This window comes from Pleuronectes platessa, chromosome 19, assembly GCF_947347685.1.
Source record: "Pleuronectes platessa chromosome 19, fPlePla1.1, whole genome shotgun sequence".
Taxonomy (NCBI): Eukaryota; Metazoa; Chordata; class Actinopteri; order Pleuronectiformes; family Pleuronectidae; genus Pleuronectes; species Pleuronectes platessa.
The window spans coordinates 17,627,979-17,650,363 of record NC_070644.1 but is presented as its reverse complement, the minus strand read 5'-3'; the positions used below and the strand labels follow the sequence as shown (position 1 = coordinate 17,650,363).

Sequence of the window (22,385 nt, the reverse complement as noted above, 5' to 3'; positions counted from 1 at the left end):
CTTTGCCTCACTGCACTCAGAAAGCTTTTCCCCGCTTCTTCTTATAGCACTTGATTAGAGGCAGAATGACATAAGTCGAGAGGAATGGCAATTAAGTTGAGCAAAACTAAATTAAACCGAATTTCAATGTGATAAATAGTGATCTTTCCCCGCTATCGCTCTCCTACTTCCCCCCCACAATGCGTCACACTTAAGACTTCCCCGTTCACGATAGATCAAATTAAACGTGTATATTTAGACGTGTTGCACCACTGAAGGGTCCGAGACCCCTTTTAAGCCTCTGGTGATTCACTTCCAACGTCTTGGAAGAAAGTTTTATTGCGAAGCCACATTAGCCAGAACTCTAGCTCACGCTGGCTGGAATTACATTAGCTTCCTGGCAACATTAACTTATTGAACAGTCTATCAGGAGGAATTGGGGGAACTATTGGGGGGAGCAGTGATTTTAACGGCACGGGAAAACACAACTTGAGATTTAATGGGATAGAATAAACAGAACGTCTTTAGGAAACAGAAAATCTATCCTGCAAATGGTCACCCTAATCCATACGGGCGATTCATTTACAAATTAAATGCTATTTTGAATAACAGGAATCAATTAATATGTTAAGTTGATTTTCTTTGACAACACAGGAGGCTCTTTTGTGTCCCAAATTGGCTTTTTCCCTCTTTTGAACACCAGGATTGTTTGAGTCTTATGTAATCTAAAAAAAGAATCACACGCTATTCTGAACCTTCTGAATCATTTAAACACATCTATCTCTCTGTCTCTGTCTCACACCGGGGACAATTGTCAAACAACCAGATGCGTAATGAACACAGCGATACTTCTTTTTTTTTTTAAACACGGCAAAAGAACAAAGACATCTCATGAGCAGCAATATTAGATTTGCAACGTTCAGCTATAACTTCAAATATAAGATTCACTTCCCTGTGAAGGTAAGAGAGCAACACAATAAATCAAGTATAAATAAACCATCCAAAAATGTTTCCTTATCTGTATTCATGAGACCTGAATATACAGATAAGCAACGGAGCTGAGGTTTTCTATTTGTATTGTAATTACAAATACATTGAAACACCCATGAGCCAATCACAAAGGTTAAGAAACACCAATTCATAAGAATTCATACAATTCAGGTGATTACAGTCTACTGACAATATCACTAGGATTACTTTAAATTAAATTTCTGTTAATAGATCCCTTTCACCTAATTTTTACACATTGAACTTTTAATAACTAGAACATTCTTAATCTCCTCAAATATTAACCTGGACTTTACTTCTACTTCTACTTGCGTTTCCGTGTTACGATTATCCTCCACGCAGACGCCCACACACACACTCAATTAGCCGCACGACGGGGGGGTGGGGGTTGAAAGTTAATCAGAGCATTACAACAGCCACATGTAAAAAGTCACTGAACCACACGCGTACATATATCCACACACACAGCAGAGCGTGCACTCATCCGGACGCACATCCATGTTCGGCAAATCTGCCCGACACATCTGCGCTCGCACACACAGGGGAAGAAACACCTGAGTGTCGGGTGTCACGTGATATGGTTGACAAATCTCATCCCCCCACACACACACAGGTTTGTTGTGTGCAAACATGCCTGGTGAATTATGATGGAGCATCATCCTCAACGTTACAATAATATTCATTACACATCACCATCCCACGCAGTGTGTATACCTCCATGTGTAAAAAGCTCCATATGTGTCCACTTAAATGTTCGTAGGTGTGAGTAAAATACTCGCTGGCTAAATGTATTGCTTTAGCTCCAAAATGCTAAATGCTGTCTGACCCTGAAGCCGTCGCGGCACCATTTATTTGTCGTTAAACACTTGCTGGCTGTGACCTGCTGTAAGCCTCATTAGAATACACTAAAGTAAATGACTCACATTAGGCAACAGGCACGCACACTTACACACACACACACACAGACATACACACACAGACACCAGGGCTCTGATGTAGTTCCCTCTTTTGATTAACTGTTCAAGACAAAATAAGCGTATACACTGACTGATGCAGGATAATGATGCTCAATAACAGTTTCACCTGCGCGTCCTCCTTGTCCTCCACCCGCTTTTTTTTTTATCTCTGGAATGCGTTTGAAAGCGAGGAGCGAAGGCAGAGAGAGAGAGAGAGAGAGAGAGAGAAAGAGAGAGAGAGAGAGAGAGAGAGAGAAGAAGAAGAAAACAACAGAAAACCGGAACTCTGCGACTTCCACACTCCGTTTTTTGAATGTCATATTTCAAGGAAGCCCGTATCTTTCTGTTGGATGTCGTTAATGGAAAGGATTCTTAGGTAGGAAGGGAGAGGCGGAGTGAGGAGATAAAGCACGGCCACGGAGAGAGGGAGTCGAAGAAAACTCGCTGCTCGATTGTGTTCCTGTGGACATCTCTCATAATGTTCCTTTTCAGTTTTGGAAGGTCATGTCTGAGGAAGAACTCAGGTGAAATGAGAGAGGGCGGATTTGTAGAGGATCAGGACTCTCTCGGCCTTCGATGTGTTGATGAGTAATATAATGGTTTGGATTATGTTTTGCTTGCTGTCACGCTGAGAAGTCAGAGGTTAGAGTCACATTTTCAGAACTGTAGCTTTGTTAGTCCTTTCCAATGAAACCTAGTTTTCTAAGTCTTTCGTTTCAACGAGAAAACGATTTAGTTTTTAATGATAGTGATGCTCCAAATTGAAGTTGAAGTTTAGAATGTGTAAATTGGTTTGGATCTAAAGTCCCTTTGAAACAAGCAAAAGCTTGAAAGGACATTTAAGCCTCAATTGACACAAGTCGTCAATATCGTCCGTCGAAGATTTGCTTTACACAAGACCGAGTAATTTCAACCAGCAAAGTCTTCACTGCATTTGTCTCCCAGCTCCTATTTTACCTTCAACTAAATTCACAGTGTCACCAGTAAACAAACCCTTGGAATTATCCCTACATCAGCTCGACCATCTGTCAATCACCAGGGTCAGGCAGAAGAAAACACAGTGATGAGACGGACAGAGTTACTGTCTATCACGGTCTGTATGTTATCAAGGGGCACATGTCAAAATGTGTTCCAAATGTGTTACTATAATACCTGAAATGTTAATGTACAGTGTTTTTAACTGCTTCAGAGTTTTGGGAATGAGCCGAGATAGAGAGAGAGAGAGAGAGAGAGAGAGAGAGAGAGAGAGAGAGAGAGAGAGAGAGAGACTTGATCAAAGCTTTACTGGGAATCCCTACTAAAAGATTAATGAGTTAAAGGAGTTGGACAACCCACAGACACACAAACACACACTCGCCAACACGCAGACATTAAGCAAACACACACGGCTCAGACAGTGAGATTCCGAGATTCCATATCTTAGCATATAGGGCCGTGATTGGTTGGAAATGGTCCATTACCAGACAGATTTTATCGGACAGTCGGGAACCCTGTGTCTATACTGGACCAATTACAGGACATTCACGACTAAACAACAATGGATTCTACAAATATTTGTTATGCCTTTTGAAAAAAGGACCAACAAAAGACTGAGTCCTGTCTTGTACAACAATCCAAATCGGTTACACGTTCTTTCATAATCGCCAATGAATATCGTAATAGTCTATAACTCAAATCTTTCTTAAAAAGGTATCAATCTTGATACTTGACCAAGGTTCTCTGGCAAAAAACGGTGGATTCCTTCTTCCAAGCTGAGTTGACGTCCTAAGTGAAAGAATTCAACCATCTCAGAATCTTGTTAAATGAAATGCAAGACTGACAGGTAGGAGTTGTACTGGACAATTCTCATCGAGACAGAGCTGGAAGGCAATACTTCAAAACTATGAGTCGATCTATACCCCCCCGTTCACCCTCTGGTCATGAGCTTGGAGTTGAAGACGTAGGAATGACTTTCTTCCACAAGCTGGTTGAGCTCGCCCTTCGAGACAGGTTATGGAGCTCAGACATGTGGAAGCAGCTCGGTGTAAAGTCGCGGCTTCTTGACATCGAGTAGAGCCGGTCGAGATAGAATTACATCCTGGACACCTTCTGTTGGACCAAGAACTTTTTTAATACGATCTGATATTCTTTAGAAAGTTCCAAGTCTCTCTCTGTCGGTTTTATTGCAACCGCTTCCTCACTCCCCTCCAACACAACACTTAAGGCAGCATGCATTAGCCCACATGTATATATAAACATATTATTAAACCCCTTTCTAAATACCCACGACCACTCTTCTCTTAAACGCCCAGTGCCATAATCTGGCCAGCCAATCAAGACGCAACAACACAACCTATGTATCAGTGTCAATTATCAACTCTATCTGCTGCTGTATCTGCTCAGACTCTGCAATCACACAGGCACTCAGATGGACAGCTTGATTCCTGCCTGCCTGTCCTTCAGTAGGGATGCAATCCTGTTGCATTGTGCTTTCAATTAAAGAATTCAATTATTTGGGGAATTCTCTCTTTGTTTCTGTGTCTGTTCTTTCATAATGGCAACATCATTCACAAGTTGTCTTTATTTTCTGCATTTGAAAGCAACGCCTGAATGGGATTACCTCACCCCGCCTCCCTGCCAGTCATCCAGTCAGTCAGTCAGACTGTAATCCGCCTGCCAATCCAGTCAGTCAATCAATTGGTTGAGCTCCAGCTTGGATTTAATACCGAACAGGAAACACTGATTACACTGAGTGCTACTCAGGGTAATGAGCGCAAACAAGGTTCCCTGCCAGCACATACAGGCAAACAGACACACTACACACAGACATCAATGTTTGTGTTTATTTAATTATTTACAGCAGCTGTCTGTTTCCTCTGATGGCACATCAGAGTTTGGTTGAATCCCATGAATAATGGATCATATTTAGTTGTCTGGATTTGTCTTTTTGAACTTGTGTGTCCTTGCTCACAAATGACAAACAGCCCATTTTTTGTTTTGTTCTTCAAGTCATCAGAGCTTTTGAGTTTTGCTGACATGGTACAAATTACATCACTGAACTTGACAGTCCAGCCTGTTTCATTGTGTTGTCATCAAAGCCCAGTGATTTTTCTTTATCCTGCATAACTTGTATTACTCCACGGACTTATGGTCCCTTGTAAATATACTGTATGTGACCATTTAAGAATCTTATTATGAAAATCCAAATGGTAAAATGCTTCTCTGTCTGTGGCTTGTTCATCTTATGGGCTTCACACTTGGCATGTGTATTGTTTAGGGCCCCGGGATGTGCTGTGTTCAATTTGGTGGAATTTGGACACCTGGTTCGTTCAATTTGAATAAAACTTTGATTAAACAGGCAACCAGTGCTCTGTTGCAGCCTCAACTGGGACTAATCAACGAAAGTGACGTTGATGATCCCGACAACAAATCATTCACGACAACGGCAATGACAGTTCTCCTCTTCGCGGTTCTGTGTCCTGATTAGAGTTCCATCAAACTGATGGTCTTTACTTGTCATGGCTCAATTACTGCAGGTCAGTTTCAGAGAGAAAAGCTGCAAGCGGAATCACCACAGGACAAACAGACGCATTCCAAACAAGAACTGCACGAGTAATTGAAAAGCCGAATAATCACAGTCGGGATAGTATCTGCAATTACACTAGTTTCCCTATTGATATACAACTCTAACATTAATTCTACAATCTAGACTAAATAAAATACTCATTTAAAGAATGGATTTAGTTAGCGCATAGATAAATCATTACCTGTATTACATAACACTGTGTATTTTCCATATGATTTTTGTTGGGGGGAGAAGGGGGGGGGGGGGGGTCTAAGCTATTAATGCTAATTACATCCACCTATGTGCATGTTGTCATCACATGGATTACTTTCATTTGAACATCTAACAAGGGTGTGGATAAACACACAGCTGTGTTGAGTCCCGGGGTTCAGGAGCAGACATGTCGAGAGAGTCCATGCAGCACGCGCAGAATCCTCCCATAAATACAGCTCTGACAGCCGTAATACCACAGAATTAGTGTAGGAGTTAACCACTTACTCTCCTCTGCTGCTCTGTTTCCTGATCTCTGGCTCTCTTCCGCTCTCCCTGCTCTGTCCACAGTAATTAGATGGAATCAATGTGAGGTAAAGAAGCTCCGCGAGGGGCAGAGAGGAAACACAAAAAAACATTTAGTGACGGCGGTGCAGCGTCAGCAGCGGGTGATGTCATGGCCGATAAATCCTCTGTCGACCATTTGGGTGATGGATTGAGGGACGGGAGAGGATGTGGCGATAAAAAAATGGAGGGAAGAAACGTCCCGTGAGAGGAAGTGATAGAAAGAATTAGGAGATGAGAAAAAGGAAAGAAGGTTGACTGTAATAATCTTTTTAAATGTCAGGGCAACAAGTGCGGATGATGGGGACAGTGAGGGATGGAGTGATGGAGAGAGCCATATGGGAGACATATGGAAGGAGAGGGAGAGATGGGGGGAATAAATATACGCTAGTCTCTCAATCAGGATATGGACTCTAATAAATAACATGCTCTCTCAGCGAACAGCATGATGTCACCACATTCAAACACACACACTATCACGAACACACACACACACACAAAAAACTCACTTAAACTCAGAATCTGTCTCTCTTGCACCATATTTTCTTTATCCTGTATTATATATTAATTTATTTTGCTCGGCTTCTCTTTCTATTGAGCGTTCTAGGACTTTGCTCATTTATATTCCTGCCGTGCTCGTCCTCAGTATTTACTGTGGCACCCCCATTAACGGCATTGCAGGACGTTCTGGCGCATCTCCGGATTAAAGTAAAATACAGCGAAAGATGCACAAGGAGAAGGGTAAAAAAAAAAAAAAAGAAAAGAAAAAGAGATTGAGACAAACGGCGAGAGAAAATACGGCAAATTTTCGCCACGCAAACGATCGATCTTCAGGTTGTCCACGCACGAGAGGATTCACTGTATGTAATTTGAGTGATGGTATCATTGAGGAAATAGAACAAAGTGGGAAAAATGGAGACATCCACAGCAACCAAGAGTAATGTGTTGAGTTTCATTTGAAAATTCAGTTTTTTACCTCATGTGTGTGAAGATGGACCATAAACAGGTTTATTGAATCATTACCCAAGCATCAGCCATTGCTTGCCGGCCTAATTTGACAGTTTTGCAGCTGGCAGCGAGTGTAAATGTTGGTCATCATCATAACAACATGAGTGGAAAACCCCCGAACGAACGTGCAAAATGAACAGATCTGCAAGGGGACAGTCAGAACTGGTCCATAAGGAGGTAGATTTCTGTTATCAGCATGTTGAGCCATGTAAAGAATCATTAGACACTAATATTCTGATATTTACCTGATTAACACAACAAGACGTTTGTGACATCAACATGTGGCAATTCATGGTGACACAAGTCCTGGATTCCAGAATAAACAACGTGTTGATGTGAGTCACAATCAGAGTTTATGCTCTGTGACGTGCAAATGGGAATATGAATAGAGTATTCCGTTAGCAACATCATAATGGAAATACTTTCTTATTCAGAATAAGGTGAATAGTCAGATTATTGTCGTCCACTTCAAATTGAGAAAAGCGAACCAAGAAATTATCAGAGAAGGGAATCAATAAGACATGAGGCCACACAAACCCGTGGCTAGAGAACGTGGTTCTATAAATATATATTTGTCCTTTTCAGCTATTATTTGCTAGTCCTATTTCTACAGAGCGACCATGATGTTGAGAAACTGCATATTTATACAGGGTAGTGATACTTTCATGTAGTTCCAGTGAACTTGTTCTGCTGGCAGTGAATTCCACTGTTCTATCTTCTGAATAAAATAAAGTTATTAATCCTTGAAATCCTGGCTTCTCCTCCTCGTGGACCACAGGGGGGTCAGAGGTCAGGTGCAGCGGAGCAGAACAGCATGTCTGCTCCTAGTTGACATTCAGCGTCTTGCTTGAGACCAGCAGGGGAAATAGTTGTTAACACAGAAGCTATAACAGCCGTAAATATTCAAGGAGATTCAAGGCGACGGCTCCCTGCCTTCGTTATTGGTTTATTCTGAGGTTGAAGGAATATTTTTACATTTTCTCACGGATGTTTGTGTGAAAGTAGAAACAGGTCTGATTACCTGACTGTTAGGATTCCCCCTCTCTGACTCCACGTCGCCCACGTCCTCTCTTCATCTGTTCCATATCTTCCCATCTTCTCGTCCACGCCATCTCTTCTCTCCCCCCCCCCCCCCCCCCCCCCTCCCCTTTCTAACTATCTCATCATCTATTTTTCACCGGCAGTCAAAAAAAAAATCAAATTCAAAGAAGCTTGATTGGCGTGATCTCTCCGAGTCTCACTCTCTTTTCTCTCCGCGGGTTAGCTTTCAATTATTTTCTGCTTCCCTTTGTTGATTCGAGAAATGTTTTCGTGGAAGATTTGTCGTTTCCTTTGCTTTGGTTTCCATTAAAGTTTTTTTTTTCGTTCTCCCTCCAGTCAACACAAGTCCCTTAACAAAAAGCTGGGGGGAAATGGAACAAATCACTTAACTTTGCTCAGAATCAGAATGAAAATGTTATTTTATTTGGGGCAAAACTTGCTGCTGAATAAAATTTACATTATAGGTGGAAATATGTTATAAATTACATATTGCCTGTTATGCATCATCTTGGCATTTACATGTCAGATATAAGGCATCACGGTGATTTTAACAACAAACTGATTATTTTGGTTATTTGTGTGTCCCATCTAATGCCGTTTTCTAGCCATGTTTGCTGCTCTTCAGTCTCGTCTTCCTCTGTCCTCCTGTCTTTCAGACTCTCTCTCTCTCTCTCTCCTCTGTCGGCCTCTCCTTCACTTCCTGTCTCTCCATCATCCAGACAACATCGACGTGGAGCTCGTTTCTAACCGACTGACTCAGTCTCTGTATGTGTTTACTACCAGTGTTTCTGATTATCTTTGTTCAGCAACACACTATCGCCATTAGTTAAGAAGTCTCAGATGGATTTCCAATACACACACTCAGAGACACACAACAGACACACACACGCGTACACATACAGTGTGTGCCTTCAGTGCCTTTTGTACAAATTGAGTCAGACCCAGAACAAGAGAGTTACTTCCCCTTCAAATCCCTTTGTACTCGATATGTGTGTGCACAGGCATTAGTCACTGTGTGTGTGTGTCAATGTGTGTGTGTGTGTGTGTGTGTTACTCGCTGCCAAGTGGGGCGTACCCCAGGGATTCCTGTCAATCAAACCAGCTTGCAATTTGTCAGAGAAATAAGGCACTTTCCAAGACAGACAGATGTGTACGTGTGTGTGTTTATGTGTCTCTGAGTGAGTGTGTTTATTTGCGCATCTGTGTTGTGCATATGACATGCGGGGCAAAAGCACATCTGGAAATACTCAAACCGTTGTGTGTTTATGCATTTGTCTTGTGATGGCTTTACAGATGTGTTAGACAGTATTTGTAAGTATGTGCGTTCATGTTGTGTGTGTGTGTGTGTGTGTGTAACTGATTCTGTGAAGCATGAAAAACAAAAAGGAGTGATAAGCAGTGACAGATCCACTACAGTGCACTCACGCACTCTACCTCTCTCTCTCTCACACACACACACACACACACACACACACACACACACACAGACACACTTCTTCTGAGAGACAGAACTGTCAGCTCTCTTTCTTCTGTTCATGTTATTCATTCTTCCCTCTCTCCATATCTCCTTATTCCCTGAAGCGCTGCCTTTTCACCCTTTTTCTCTCTCTTTGCTTCACTCGCTCTCTTTCCTACATTCTTTCTCCTTTTTTCAAAACACCACACAGATATAAAATGACCAAAGACTGATGAGCACAACGCAGCTGCATTTTATTAATAATGCATAAAGTCATACATTGAGTCACCGGAGTGATCTTACAGGAAAATTATTTATTTTACTTTCCACACATGTAGAACAGTTGGAGGCACAGCGTTCACTGTCTACGTCTCATTATATCAAACATCAATTGTTATTCCTCCGGAGTTTCATTTTCAATTTGTCTTCCTGTCTGTTTCCATTCTCCTCCCATCATCTCTCCTTTTTCACAAATCCTTCCACTCTTTTTTCTATTTTCTGTTTTTCTTTCCATCTCCCTCTTTCACTTCACTTCCATGCTGCATCTCACCTAATCTCCAAAGACAACAATCCCATTTCCTAAGCCATGTCTGCCCAGTTGGTGCATGCATGTGTGCGCTTGTTTGTGTGTGTGCGTGTGTGTGTGTGTGTGTGTGTGTGTGACCCTCGTGACACAGTGATCTGTGTCACTCGAGACTTATTGACTTCCTTAGAGTCTTTCTTTGGGTGAGCTGACTTTAACAGCCCGACCTCATTGGCTAATAAGCCAAGGCCACTCTTCACTAAAAGTCAAGTGACAAATTGTCTCCCCTGTTCTACACACAGACACACAAAACACACACACACACACAAACACACAGACACAGTCTAATTTATGGTCATGCATCCTCTGTGAACTCGCAGTAGAGCTGCACTATGTGGCTCTTTTCAGCTTCTCTATTCTCCCTCGAGAAACCTCAGCTCGCAAATCATTTGAAACATGCTCATGATCATCAGTTGACATGACTGGCTTCTTTGTTAAACCCTTATTTGCGATGGGGGTAGCCTTGGCAATGTGGGGCAAAATATTAGCACCGAGCACCGAGGGGAATGACGAGCAGATCAGCTATTGTTGCCGTGTTTGTGAATGAAGTTGATTCCACCTACGCTTTCTCACAGGTATATCTTGCTTTTGACTTCTGCTTCTTTAACTCTCATTGCTTATAAACAGTGACTTAGGTGTCTCTCTCACACATACACACATGAATTCACCAAAATCACAGAAAGAAGCCAGGACCATACCCCCCTAAAGGAAAACAAGCTTTACAGTTAAGGTCACTTTAAGTTTCTCAGCCTCACATTAGTGGTAGTTACAGGTTTCTAGTCCTATCTTCTTACCATATAGCTGAAAAAAACCTACACCCCAATGCAATCACATTTAAATTGCTGTTACTATGATTTATTTTTCATTTAAATATCCAAATAATTGATATAAACCCCCCTAAATCTGTCTGAATTGTCTCAAGATGTGGAGAAACACTCTCGCAATGTTAGACGAAGTGAATAATTTAATGTATGGATCAGCAGCACAATTGAACTGACTCTTCCCTGACCCACAATGCATCCCTCCACCAAGTTCCCTGGTATAACCCTTTGTGCAATCCTGCAAACTAACAAACAAACGCAGATGAAAACACAACCTGCTTGGCAGAGGTAGTAATAAGCTCTGCAGTCCCAAGTGGGATAAGATCGCTGTGGCCATATATAAAACAAGATATCTCATAGCAGCCGAAAACATTCAATAACAGCAGAGAGAGAAAGCTGATTATAGAGATTTAAGTCGAGTAAAATAGTCGAGAGGAGTTGGAAACAAAGTGGAGCAGCAGTACTGAAGCAGTGCATCCAGGAGGACGGGAAAGTGGAAATAATGTGCTCGAGTGGAGCTCAGAGGAGAACAGGGAAGAGGAAGAGAGGAGCACAGCAGAATACATTAAAGTCAAACAGGCCCATTTGGGTCCGAGCAGACAAAATAAAATCAGGAGGGGAAGCAGAGGGAAGGGGGGGGGGGGGGGGGGGAGTGTAATGAAGATAAAGTGCATACTCACCAAGCTGACTGCGTCTCTGAGCGTAGGCTACCACCACCGCGGCCAGAACTACACAGCACAGCGATGTCACAAGGTTTGCCATCTGTAGACACACACACAGACAAAGTCATCAGCGTGAGCGCGTGCACCGAGAGTGAGCGTCCCCCTGTCGTCCCGACTGGCTGACGGACAGACCCATAAGACACCTACAACACCATGGAAGAGATGGAGAGATAGCTGCTTCCTGTCCTCCCTCTCTCTCCTAAATCTCCCAGTGTCTCTCTCTGTCTCTCTCTCTCTCTCCTTTCACTATTGTAGTCCCTGAAGTGGCTTTTTCCTCTCTATCCGTTTCCCTCTGACTCATCAAACTCGCTTATTTTAAGAAGGGATTTCCTTTTCTCCCACTGTTGTTATCCCTTTGACTGTAAAACACCCCCCACTCTGTCTCTGTCTCTCTCTCTCTATTTCTGTTCATCAGCCTAATGGGTCCATCCTCTCTGGGATGGGCCATGGCCAGCAGCTCTTAAAGGTATAGCACACCACAAACAAACACACAGCTTTCATGGAAAACAACAAGACTTCGAGGAAAAAACACACTTTCTCATTGTTGCCATTGAAAAACTTGATAATTTCAATTTTGACCGTTAAGTTGATCATATTTATAAAAGGTGAAGTTTTATGGAGGCGCAGAAAAGTTCTCTCCTCTCTTACTTTCTCTTTTTGATTTATTCATTCCTTTCTTTATCTTCTTGCGGTTAAAACATTTATTCCTTTGTTAAAATGTATTTGACAAATGATCCAATTAAAACCAATCCATGTATTTGATTTTAAGACCGTTAGTCAAAATAATGTATTCTTATAGTTATATAACTAATTCTACTATATATGTTTATAATAAACCTAATAACACTAATCAACAATACGAATATGTGACGCTTGTCTAATCTGCATTGAAATAAAAATCAAAAAATTAGAAATCACTATTCTACGGGGGTTTGTTAGATAGTTTGACTGAAATAGTAGAAGTCCTCTTATACAAAGCAAACAGGAGATTGGTATCAACTTGGGATCTTAACTTTTCATCTCGGGCTCTAGGAGAGTCAAACTCAGAGGCACGACTCCACACTGCTGTTTAACAAGAAATAATGCAATCATGCAAATCTCACTTTTGAATTCCTGCATCCGTTTTGCCTCAGACAGATACGATATGAGGTCAGAGGTCAACGGAACTACACCACTAAAGCTTTGCATGACTCCACCGTCCTGGTCAAGGACACGGGCAGGAAGGATGTCAGCCAACGAGGGGGCCTGAACCCAGATCCCCCCCGCCATCCATTAAAACATGGCCTCCCTCTCCTCTCCTGCTCCTCCTCCTCCTCTCCTCTGCTCAGAGAGGAGAGGAGGCCGGCTCTCCTGCAGACCGGGGTTGTCTGAGGGTCTGCTCGCTGCTGAGTAGGTACGATGTGTGCACAGAACAGAGCGAGCACTCCAAACAGAGGCAAAGAAAGGAAAGTGAATTTCCTTGTTCTTTTAATGCAGGACTCCAGCTGTTACAAACCACTGTCATCTCCCATTACATCTTCCTCTTTGTTTAGCTTTAGCTGTTTCTTCTTCATCCTCCTCTTACTCATGCTCTTGACTCTCTTTTCCACTCATCTTCCTTTACCGTCTCGCTCCCACTTCACGCTGTATCTATCACATTCCATCCTTCGCACCGTGCCCTTCACTCGCTCTGTCTCTCTTTGTTAAAGCCGGACATAAACACCACTACACCGCGTTCGAGCATCTCGGGGAAAATAAAAGAGACATAGCTGCGAGCGCTGCCGAGTGACGTTCGAGAACATGCAAAAGCTTTTACAGTCGGACTGAGACGTCAAGAGGCAATAAACCAGTCAAAGACATGAAACACACGGGGGAATGTTTTCATGAACGGCCAAACTAATGGTGTTTGCAAAGAAAAAAGCTTTTACACTCAAACAGCTTTTTTTTTATGGTGAGGATCAAGGTTTACTTCAACTACAAAACTCATTTTGTTGACAAAAAAAAAAGAAAATATATAACTTCCACAGCTGAATTATTTATTCACAAAAGAAGCTTTATTTTTGTTCTTGTCAAAGCAACAAAATGTGTGCGGGAGCAGCTTCTTTTCATTTGGAAATCAGAAAGAGGCCGAATTCCCCTGGTTTGGGTTTGGAGCTTCTGACTTTTCAGTTTTGTGAAAGGTGCTTCAGAACCAAAGTCTGGAACAATTTTAATAAATCAGTTTAACTCTACACAAACACACCAATAACCTTGAGCGTGAGACATGCAGTTCATTCCAGCTTCGAACCTCAACTCCTCACTCACAGATTGTTTGGATCGACTATGTTTTGTTAAATATCAGCGCTGCATTTTCTCCGTTCAAATGGAAATCATACTTATTCTCTATGTACTATATTAAAAGATATTAAATTGAGTGTCTCTGACTGTGACCATAATCCAAACTGGATCCACGACCACTTTACTCCAGAGCTGTGTGAATAAGAGAATAATTAGCTTTTTGAGTTACATATATGAAAGGATGAGCTCTTCTGGGAACCTGTGACTTGAAAGAGTCACTGAAAGTTTGTGTCTTTGTGTGTGCACGCTTGTGTGTGTCAGTCTATTTGCATGTGTGAGTGATTGGCAGTTCATATGTTTGTCATCTGAGCAGATATTGAGGAGATTGACAGGGGGTGAAATTAAAATTGCATCCCTTGTCAGAGCATCACAATCCCCATCTCTGCTCTTCATTTTTCTAAGTGCCGGTTCACCCATCAAAACCCAAATGATGTGCGCCCGTGTGTGTGTGTGTGTGTGTGCGTCTGTGTGTGTGTGAAACTGTGGGGGTATTTAGTCCGTCTATCAGCACACAATACAGTTTTGATATGTGACAGCCTCAGATCGCTCACATAATGACAGCCCACAGGCGGTTAGCGCTGCAATCACACAAACTCAATACGAAACCTTCCTCCCTTTATCCATCCATCCATCCATCCATCCATCCTTCCCTCCCTCCCCGGACCCTCCCATTTATTCCCTTCCTCTCCCCATCTTCCATATTTATTTATTCATTTCTTATTGGAGGGGAAAGGGCTGAATAGGCGTGATTCTTTTTGGCTGCTTAATTAAAATATATAATTCATGGCTGCGTCAAATGATTTTTTGCCTCTGCGTCTTTGTGAAGTCCGATTTGGGAACATTTGCATTTAAATTGGAAAGCCAGAAGGGAAAAACACTAGGCGGGCCAGGGTGCTTGTGTGTATATGTGTGTGTGTGTGTGTGTGAAGATATAAGGCGTCCCTCTTTTAAATAAATGTTCATACTGTATAAACTCTTGCCTGTTCTTTCTTTGGTCTTTTTTCACTCAAAATGTGAAAATCACACAGGTACACCCGTCGGTCACATGGCACAAAAAACACATTGTTTAATGACAAATATGGCGGTTTAACCTTTGAAATAATAACTTTGTCTACAAGGTAATTATTAGACTGATATTCCACATTTCAGGAAATCCGTAACACACTAAAGCTCCGTCGTATAACAAACGCACACAGGTTTAATTTTAGTCGTTCTCTTTCTGTCTCCACCTCTCAAAAGATGAAACAGCCAAATTCCCCCCCTGTCAGCACACTGTCACAAACTGAATAGTTCATTAGGAACGTGTTTGCAGAGAAAATAAAGAAAAGCGTTCTCCTGGGTTACAAATGAGCTTCGTGATTTATAGCAAGAGTGTTGCGTTCACAGCCCTGAGGAACATCAACCATATGGATGACTGGAATTCAGAAAAGCATCAGCGGGGAAACTGCAGGTGAGGGTATTTCTTTCAGAGTGAGGAATCCATCATGTGAGGGAATATGACACAAAAGCTAAGAGATAGGATTGTGTACTAAATTGATATTTATGGACAAATCAGGCAATTAAGACATATATAAAGTCAGCTGTTTTTAAGATGCTGAAATCAGCGAGTCCGGCACCATCGAGCGCATTATGGGTATAAAGTGACATGGCAGCACAACTTTCTGCACATAAGCAGGAAAATCTACCTAATATAACCAGAAGGAGTAAAACAAAAACACACAACTCTTCTTTGAGCTTGAACAGGCATCGTCCCTTTAATTCCAAAAGTTTTTAAAGGATACGCAGAGTCATGAAAAACTCTCAAATGATGGTGATTCACCGGAAGAAAGAAAAAACAAGAAAGGTTGAAAAACTTTCTGGTAGAATATTCTAATTTCATCATCATGGAAAATAAAACCTTTCAATCTCTGAGGCATCTCATACAGCGGCTGCACACCAGAAGAATCCTCACTGTAGAAATAAGAGCCCTGTTCTGTGCACCACTCGATGAACTGATGGTGCATTTGTCCTACCTTGTGGCAATGATAGACGGGGAAGTGTTATTTATTTACAAGGTGATGAAGACAACCAGTTCTTCTTTGGTATTTTGTACAAAAATGAAGAACAAGAGAAACATCAGCTCGAAAAGTTTAGTTTAGGACAGCAGCCTGAAGTCAAGATGCCTGGTGGGTAAATACAATCCCAATGTTCAGTACATTGAGTTTTACTACAATCAAAACAAAACAAAATAATGTACGAATTCAATGACAAATAACTATTTGAAGAGATTTGAACCTTTGGCTTAACAAGGTTCATATCAAGAGTCTTCAGAAGTTTTCAAGTTGTAAATAACAACATGAAAAAGGTCAGTAATCTAGAGTTGAGAACTTTTTCCAATTTCTCCTAAGAAATAGGAAACCACCAAGTCTTTAGAGGTGCATTTGTTGCAGATTGATTTGACTGGTTCCAGTTTTTCTAACCACACCAACAGCAGATATTCTGACAGCGTCCTGCAATGACCACTTCTGCCTACAGAGGCCACTGTTTCCACTACTCAGCAGAAGTTACGCGGTGCATAAGTCATTTCATCTGTCCATAATTTGAGGAAAAAGTGAAATGTCTTATTTTAAGTAATTAAATAAGAAAAATACCTCCAGCTTTCTCTGTAAAAACAAAAACAGACTTTTCCTTTAGTGCTTAAGGAGAGAATTAACATTTGTCTAAGGCCCGGCAGTGACTGTAAACCAACTGACAAGTGTTTATACACACAGGATTCAAGCGTTAATTATCTCAAATGTTAATGAGTTTGCTGAGCCTGTGACCCCGGCGACCATAATCACAGGGGAAAAATGGATTTATGGCACCTCATCCATCAATAACTGTACACATACACAAACAACTAATGGCAACAAACTGGGGCCTGTGTAACCCTTAATGTCGTGCTCCATAGCCAATAAAAGAACGTCTTCATTCCCATAATGCTTTACTTTTGCTTGGCAACGTTAATTCTCTCATCAATCAAGCAGGATTTCTGCAGATTAGCAGCGCTGTTCAAGGGGGATCCTGATAGTGTGTCTGCCAGCATTTTGGGTAAATCACTGACAGACACACACACACACACACTTGCATACACAATTACGCATGGACCGATGTGCACTGCTGGCATTTGGGGCTGAAGTGTTGATAGCTGCATGACTCTGACCTTTATTTACTGTCAATCTGGCTGTAATTGCTCGCTAAAGACAACGTTGATTGTGTTTCAAGAGGCAGCAGGGGTCGAGCTCACAAACACGCGCTCGTGCACGTGCACGGGGATGATGGCACTCGGCTCAGAGGGACTAATTTGGCCATTGATCACATGTGACTGCTCTCAGCTGGCTGAGATCTAGAGGAGCTGAACACGTCAGCTAACGTGGATCATGTATCCCACAGCACCGGCGCTGCTGCCGCGGGGCCGCTGGCAAACGCCTCGCGTCACATAACTGCCGCATCTAAAGTGTGAGTCTGACACAGCAGCAGAAACTGCACACCTCACGGGGCAGTGGAATGAGCCGATGATTAACGACCAGTATTTGTGTACCGAGTTAAATTATCATCTGAGCCTAATATCATTACACACGGTGGGGCTGCAGCTCAGGGCTGTGTGTGAAGGTATGAATGCTTCCCATGTGGGATTTCTGCACTTGTATTTTTGCTTGAATGTGTGTGTGTGTGTGTGTGTGTGTGTGTGTGTGTGTGTGTGTGTGTGTGAGAGAGAGAGAGAGAGAGAAAGTGTGTTTTTGTCTCCACCCAGCCATCTGGACCTCCTTGTGTGTGTAGCAGCAGATTTAGGTAGTTAGAAAGCTCTGGAAAAACACGGTGTTACCTCCAGCCCTCTCACCTCTGAACTCTATAAGTGTATCAAAGCTAAGAAAACAGAGCACTTTGTGTGTCTGCGAGTGTGTGAGTGTGTCTGTGAGTGTGATCGAGCGTGTGTGTGTCAGCATTCTTGAGGCCTATAAGGCTTTGAATGATGGGTGTAGACTCCCCTTTGTGAACAGGGAGCCTCCAGGAGCTGCGCAGCATGTGTGTGTGACTGTGTGTGTGTGTGGGTGTCTCTGTGTGGGTGTGTGTATGTGTGTGCGTGTGTATTAAGGAGAGTGTGATGTACGGGCTGTGATGTTCTGAACAGAGGTGTTTTTACAGGGAGTTAATCAGAACCAGAGGTGAAGCCTCGCCCATAGAGGATGAAACGCATGCACATGCACACACACACACACGCAGACACACACACACACACACACACGAGGGTGAAAGTCGCCTACCTTTCCCAGCTTCACTACCACTAACCTGCAGTTTGATAATCACCTTAAAGTACCTTCTAAAAATGATTGGTTTCTAACAGACGTTACTCTCTCTTTTCTCTTTACACGTATAGAGCAACAGAACATATATGTGCACAAAACTGCAAACTTATCTATTAATATTCTCGTTTTTTTTAAATCAATTAATCTTTTCATAGCAGGTTTGAATTTGCTTTCCTGTGACTGACAAACAGGCCAAAAGACCAATATTCAATTACCAATACTTCAAATCAAGGTTAAAAAACTTTTAGAAGCCAAAAACTAACAGAACCAACAGAAAGAGAGAAAGATAGATGTCTTATTCCAGTTTGTGTGTGTGTGTGTGTGTGTGTGTGTGTGTGTGTGTGTGTGTATGTGTGTGTGTGTGTGCGTGTGTGTGTCTGATGAGCTGGAAAACTAAAAACAGTATATGTACTCAACCTGGTTGCCAAGCCTCTTCAGTAAATACAGCGGATACAGTAGCGGCATAGACGACGTTCGCACACACTCAAACACGCTCTCACACATCGCACACAACCACGCACACATGCACCGCACAAACATTATGTGTTCATCTGCCCGCTAGCATTTACCACAGGGGGCTATTTGCAAAGTTGATTCCCATGGCTGTCATGTAGGTCGGTCTATTACTCTGACTTACAGCTCACACACAGACACAACCACACACATAACGTTTACCGGATAGACAGACGCACAAGAAAACACGTTCATGCACATTACGGCAAAAACAATACAAGTTGTGGATGAACCAGGACACACTTTTGCAGCTATTAACCCACACACACAGTAACACACTTACACATACTTACGCATCCACGTAAGTTCACACAAACACACACGCCTGGGTGGCCAAGAACCTCGGTTACCAGATAAACACACTAAATATGCTTCTGAATTCACCTAAGTACAGTTGAGTGTCTGTTGCTTCTCTACGAGCAAACACGCGACTGAAATAGTTGTGTGTGTGTGTGTGTGTGTGTGTGTGTGTGTGGACATTTGAAACCTCGTCTCACCTTATCGGTACAAAAGAGTCAAAGAAGAAAATGAGAGAAATTAATGTTGCATGTTTTTATTTTGCAATTTACTCTTGTTGTGCAAATATCAAGATTGTATTTGTATTTATTAGTCATCTAGATTAATATGATTGAAGGGTAATTCAGTTAATGTGTATAATCTGCTTTTAATCTCGACAAATCCATTTGTTGAACGATTTCAGTCGACCAAGGTTTGCTTTAGTTGACTATACAACCTGAGTCAATCTTATTGTGTCCATTTTCTAAAGAGAATCTCCATGAAAATGTATACATAAAAAGTATATAGATATAGTGCGTACTGCACCAGTTTGATCTCAACTAAAACAAACACACATTCATGCATTTAAAGGCAAACTCAGTACATACAGTACATTAATATTAAAGTATTCCAAAAATGTAAATTTTCTGAGCCTCAATAGGAGCAAACCTTTGTGGCATTTCATTTTATGATGATGAATATATGCACACACTGTTCAAAAAGAGGGTAAATAATAAATCACTGAATTATCAAACACAAATTTTGTCCAAGTTATTGTATTTTGGGGGAATATTTGCAGACAAATTAACTTTTTTTTTTACACCACATTGACCTGTCAGGGTTATTCAGTCAAATATATATATACAAACTGTTTTTTCCTTATGAATCATTATTGTATGCGTTAATAACAGTAGATCATGCGACTAAGATACGACCCTGTGATATGAAAACATCATGACATGTTATCAAAGTCATCTGTGAGACTTTCACCTCGGGATGTAATGAGCGGACTGCGTTCATCTAAACCTGATGATCTCACACTCTGCAGCCCCGGGATGAACAGCACTGCTCTGGAGAACCACACTTACTCATCGCTGACTTAACACTGATGTCATTATCTAAGCTCAGCCTGTGTCTCTACGTGTGTGTGTTTGTGTGTGTGTGTGTGTGTGTGTCTGTGTGTGTCAGACGGTGAGAGAATCATTCATTATCTCAGCCAACTCTCTCTGTTCACCACGAGCCCTATCGGCACACCTCCCGTCAGCCGCTCGCTCTCCCTCCGTCTCTCCCACTGACGCGATAATTCAACATTTAACTCAAGCTGTCCATCTCGTCTCTTCTCCCCCCCCCCAGCCCTCGATCCACCCGCCGCTCTCATTTCTGTCATCCTCTCCACCCTTTTCCCTCTGCCCTTCTCTATTCACCTCCCGCGTACATACTCTCACCTCTGTCAGTCACAATCTGGCTGTCTGGTCTTTCCATCTTTTCTCCCACTGCTCCTCTCTCCGTACACTGAACATTTATTTCTCTATCTCTCCCTCTCTCTCTCTGTATCTCTCGTGTCCTCCAGTAAACACTGATGACAGCATTTCCGATGCCCTGAAGTTCCTGGAGGAGTTGCAGTGATGATGATACGCCAATGAGTAAGCAGGGACAGTGACATCCTCTGAATATGAATCTGTTCTACTGTCCATTTGTCTCCATATCCACTGATTTAGCTTGGACTTCAGCAAGTGAGTTTTGATTCAATGAGTCAGAGTTTTAATTCCCTCGAAGCATCATTGTTTGAGGTTTTAGAAATAGAAATTTAAGTATTTCGGATAGAAAAGGGAGCTTGTGTATGACAGCTCATTCCTTCAGATGTGGGTGGGAAACATGAATCATCTTTAGCTCCGAGGGGCAAACTGTTGCTAAGATGCCTTTGAGCAAAGAATTGAACCTCCACCTCCTCCATTGGGGCCTCCCTGCACTCCACAACGGAAACTAATCTAAAAACAATTCCCTGTTGTTGATAAACACAGCAGCATGAATGTGAATCAGAGCTGAAATGAACGTCGACATTACCTTTAAACATAAAAGGTTAAAACATTTTAATCAACAACAGCCTGCGGAGGGTTTTCCTCTTAATCATCTTCTATTTTCTTATTGTATTGTTGAAATGAGCTGATTGCAAAAAGTAACAACTTTATTTATCTTTTCATTCCGAGGGCCACGAGTAGGTGGCTGTGTAATTTAAAAGAAGCAGCTATTTCCATGAATGTCATTACCCATGCAAACAGAGGCGATGAGAATTCAATGTAAAAGGTGAAAACAAGAAACACGACAAAAAAAGAGTCAATCTGAAAAGGTAAAAAACTAAAAACACCACTTTGGATGCAGGTCTGATTGAAGCTACACATACAGTGTGGGTGTTTGTGTGTGTGTGTGTGTGTTGCTTTAAATAAACATTTGAGTCATCAAGGTCTTGACAGAACTATTAGCATTCTCTTCCCATTTGTCCCACACACACTGTCACACCCCCCACCGCCTTGCTCCTGCCCTTTCATTGTTTATTAGCGAGGCAATCCATTATAAAGATTTCGGCCAAGCATCGGCGCTGCCTGGTCCCCGTGCTCACACCTTGAGTCCGACCCCAGCTGCATCTAAATGACCTGCTGCGGGGGAAATAGCCCATGAGCGGCGTCTTGAAGGTTGCGCTCACGCCCGTCAGAACAAAAATAAATCCCAAAACATAACAGCAACAAAAAAAAAAAAAGAGAAAATAGGAGCGGCAGGGACGTAAAAGGAAAACAGAAAAGGTAGTGCTTAAAAAATGAAGACGTAGATGAAGTTGGACAAAGGAGAAGATGAGGAAAAGGGCTGAAAAAACACAGGGAAGAATGAGGAGGGTGTGAAGAATGGCTAAGAAAACAAGAGGAAGAGGAGCGAGAGGGAGAAGAGGTGAAGAATAGCATAATAGAAAAGGAAAGTGAAAGAGAGAAGGACATGAAAACTCCCCGTCTCCTCACGCCTCAACATACTGAGGACAAAGCTTATTCTCCTCCACGCTCAAATACACACGGATGGTCGCTCGTGTGCAGTTTATTTAACTGTGTTTGTCCACCGATGATCATGAATTCATTTAAGACTCTTATGCAACATCACTTTATATTCAACATGCAAAATCATATTTATCTCACAGGATTTGTGAAAACTCCAAATAGCCAAATATCTAAAACCGCCCGAGCTGAAAGAAGTTCTCAGACTAAACCGGCTGAAAGAATAAAATATGAGGGAGAAAGA

The 22,385-nt window shown here is 42.1% G+C and overlaps 1 protein-coding gene across 2 annotated transcripts in view; it reads right to left on the bottom strand.

Annotated features, from left to right (window-relative positions):
- cntfr (ciliary neurotrophic factor receptor) overlaps window positions 1-22,385 on the bottom strand; it is a 190,721-nt gene that overhangs the window by 98,967 nt on the left and 69,369 nt on the right. The window contains exons 1-2 of one of the 2 annotated variants that reach the window (XM_053410659.1): window positions 11,821-12,088; window positions 11,632-11,713 (exon numbers count right to left, since the gene is read on the bottom strand). In XM_053410659.1, the coding sequence (XP_053266634.1) occupies window positions 11,632-11,713 (82 nt within the window). In that variant the 5' untranslated portion in view covers window positions 11,821-12,088. Of the gene's footprint in view, window positions 1-11,631; window positions 11,714-11,820; window positions 12,089-22,385 lie in introns of those variants that run through there. The other variant, XM_053410658.1, reaches the window with a different exon arrangement.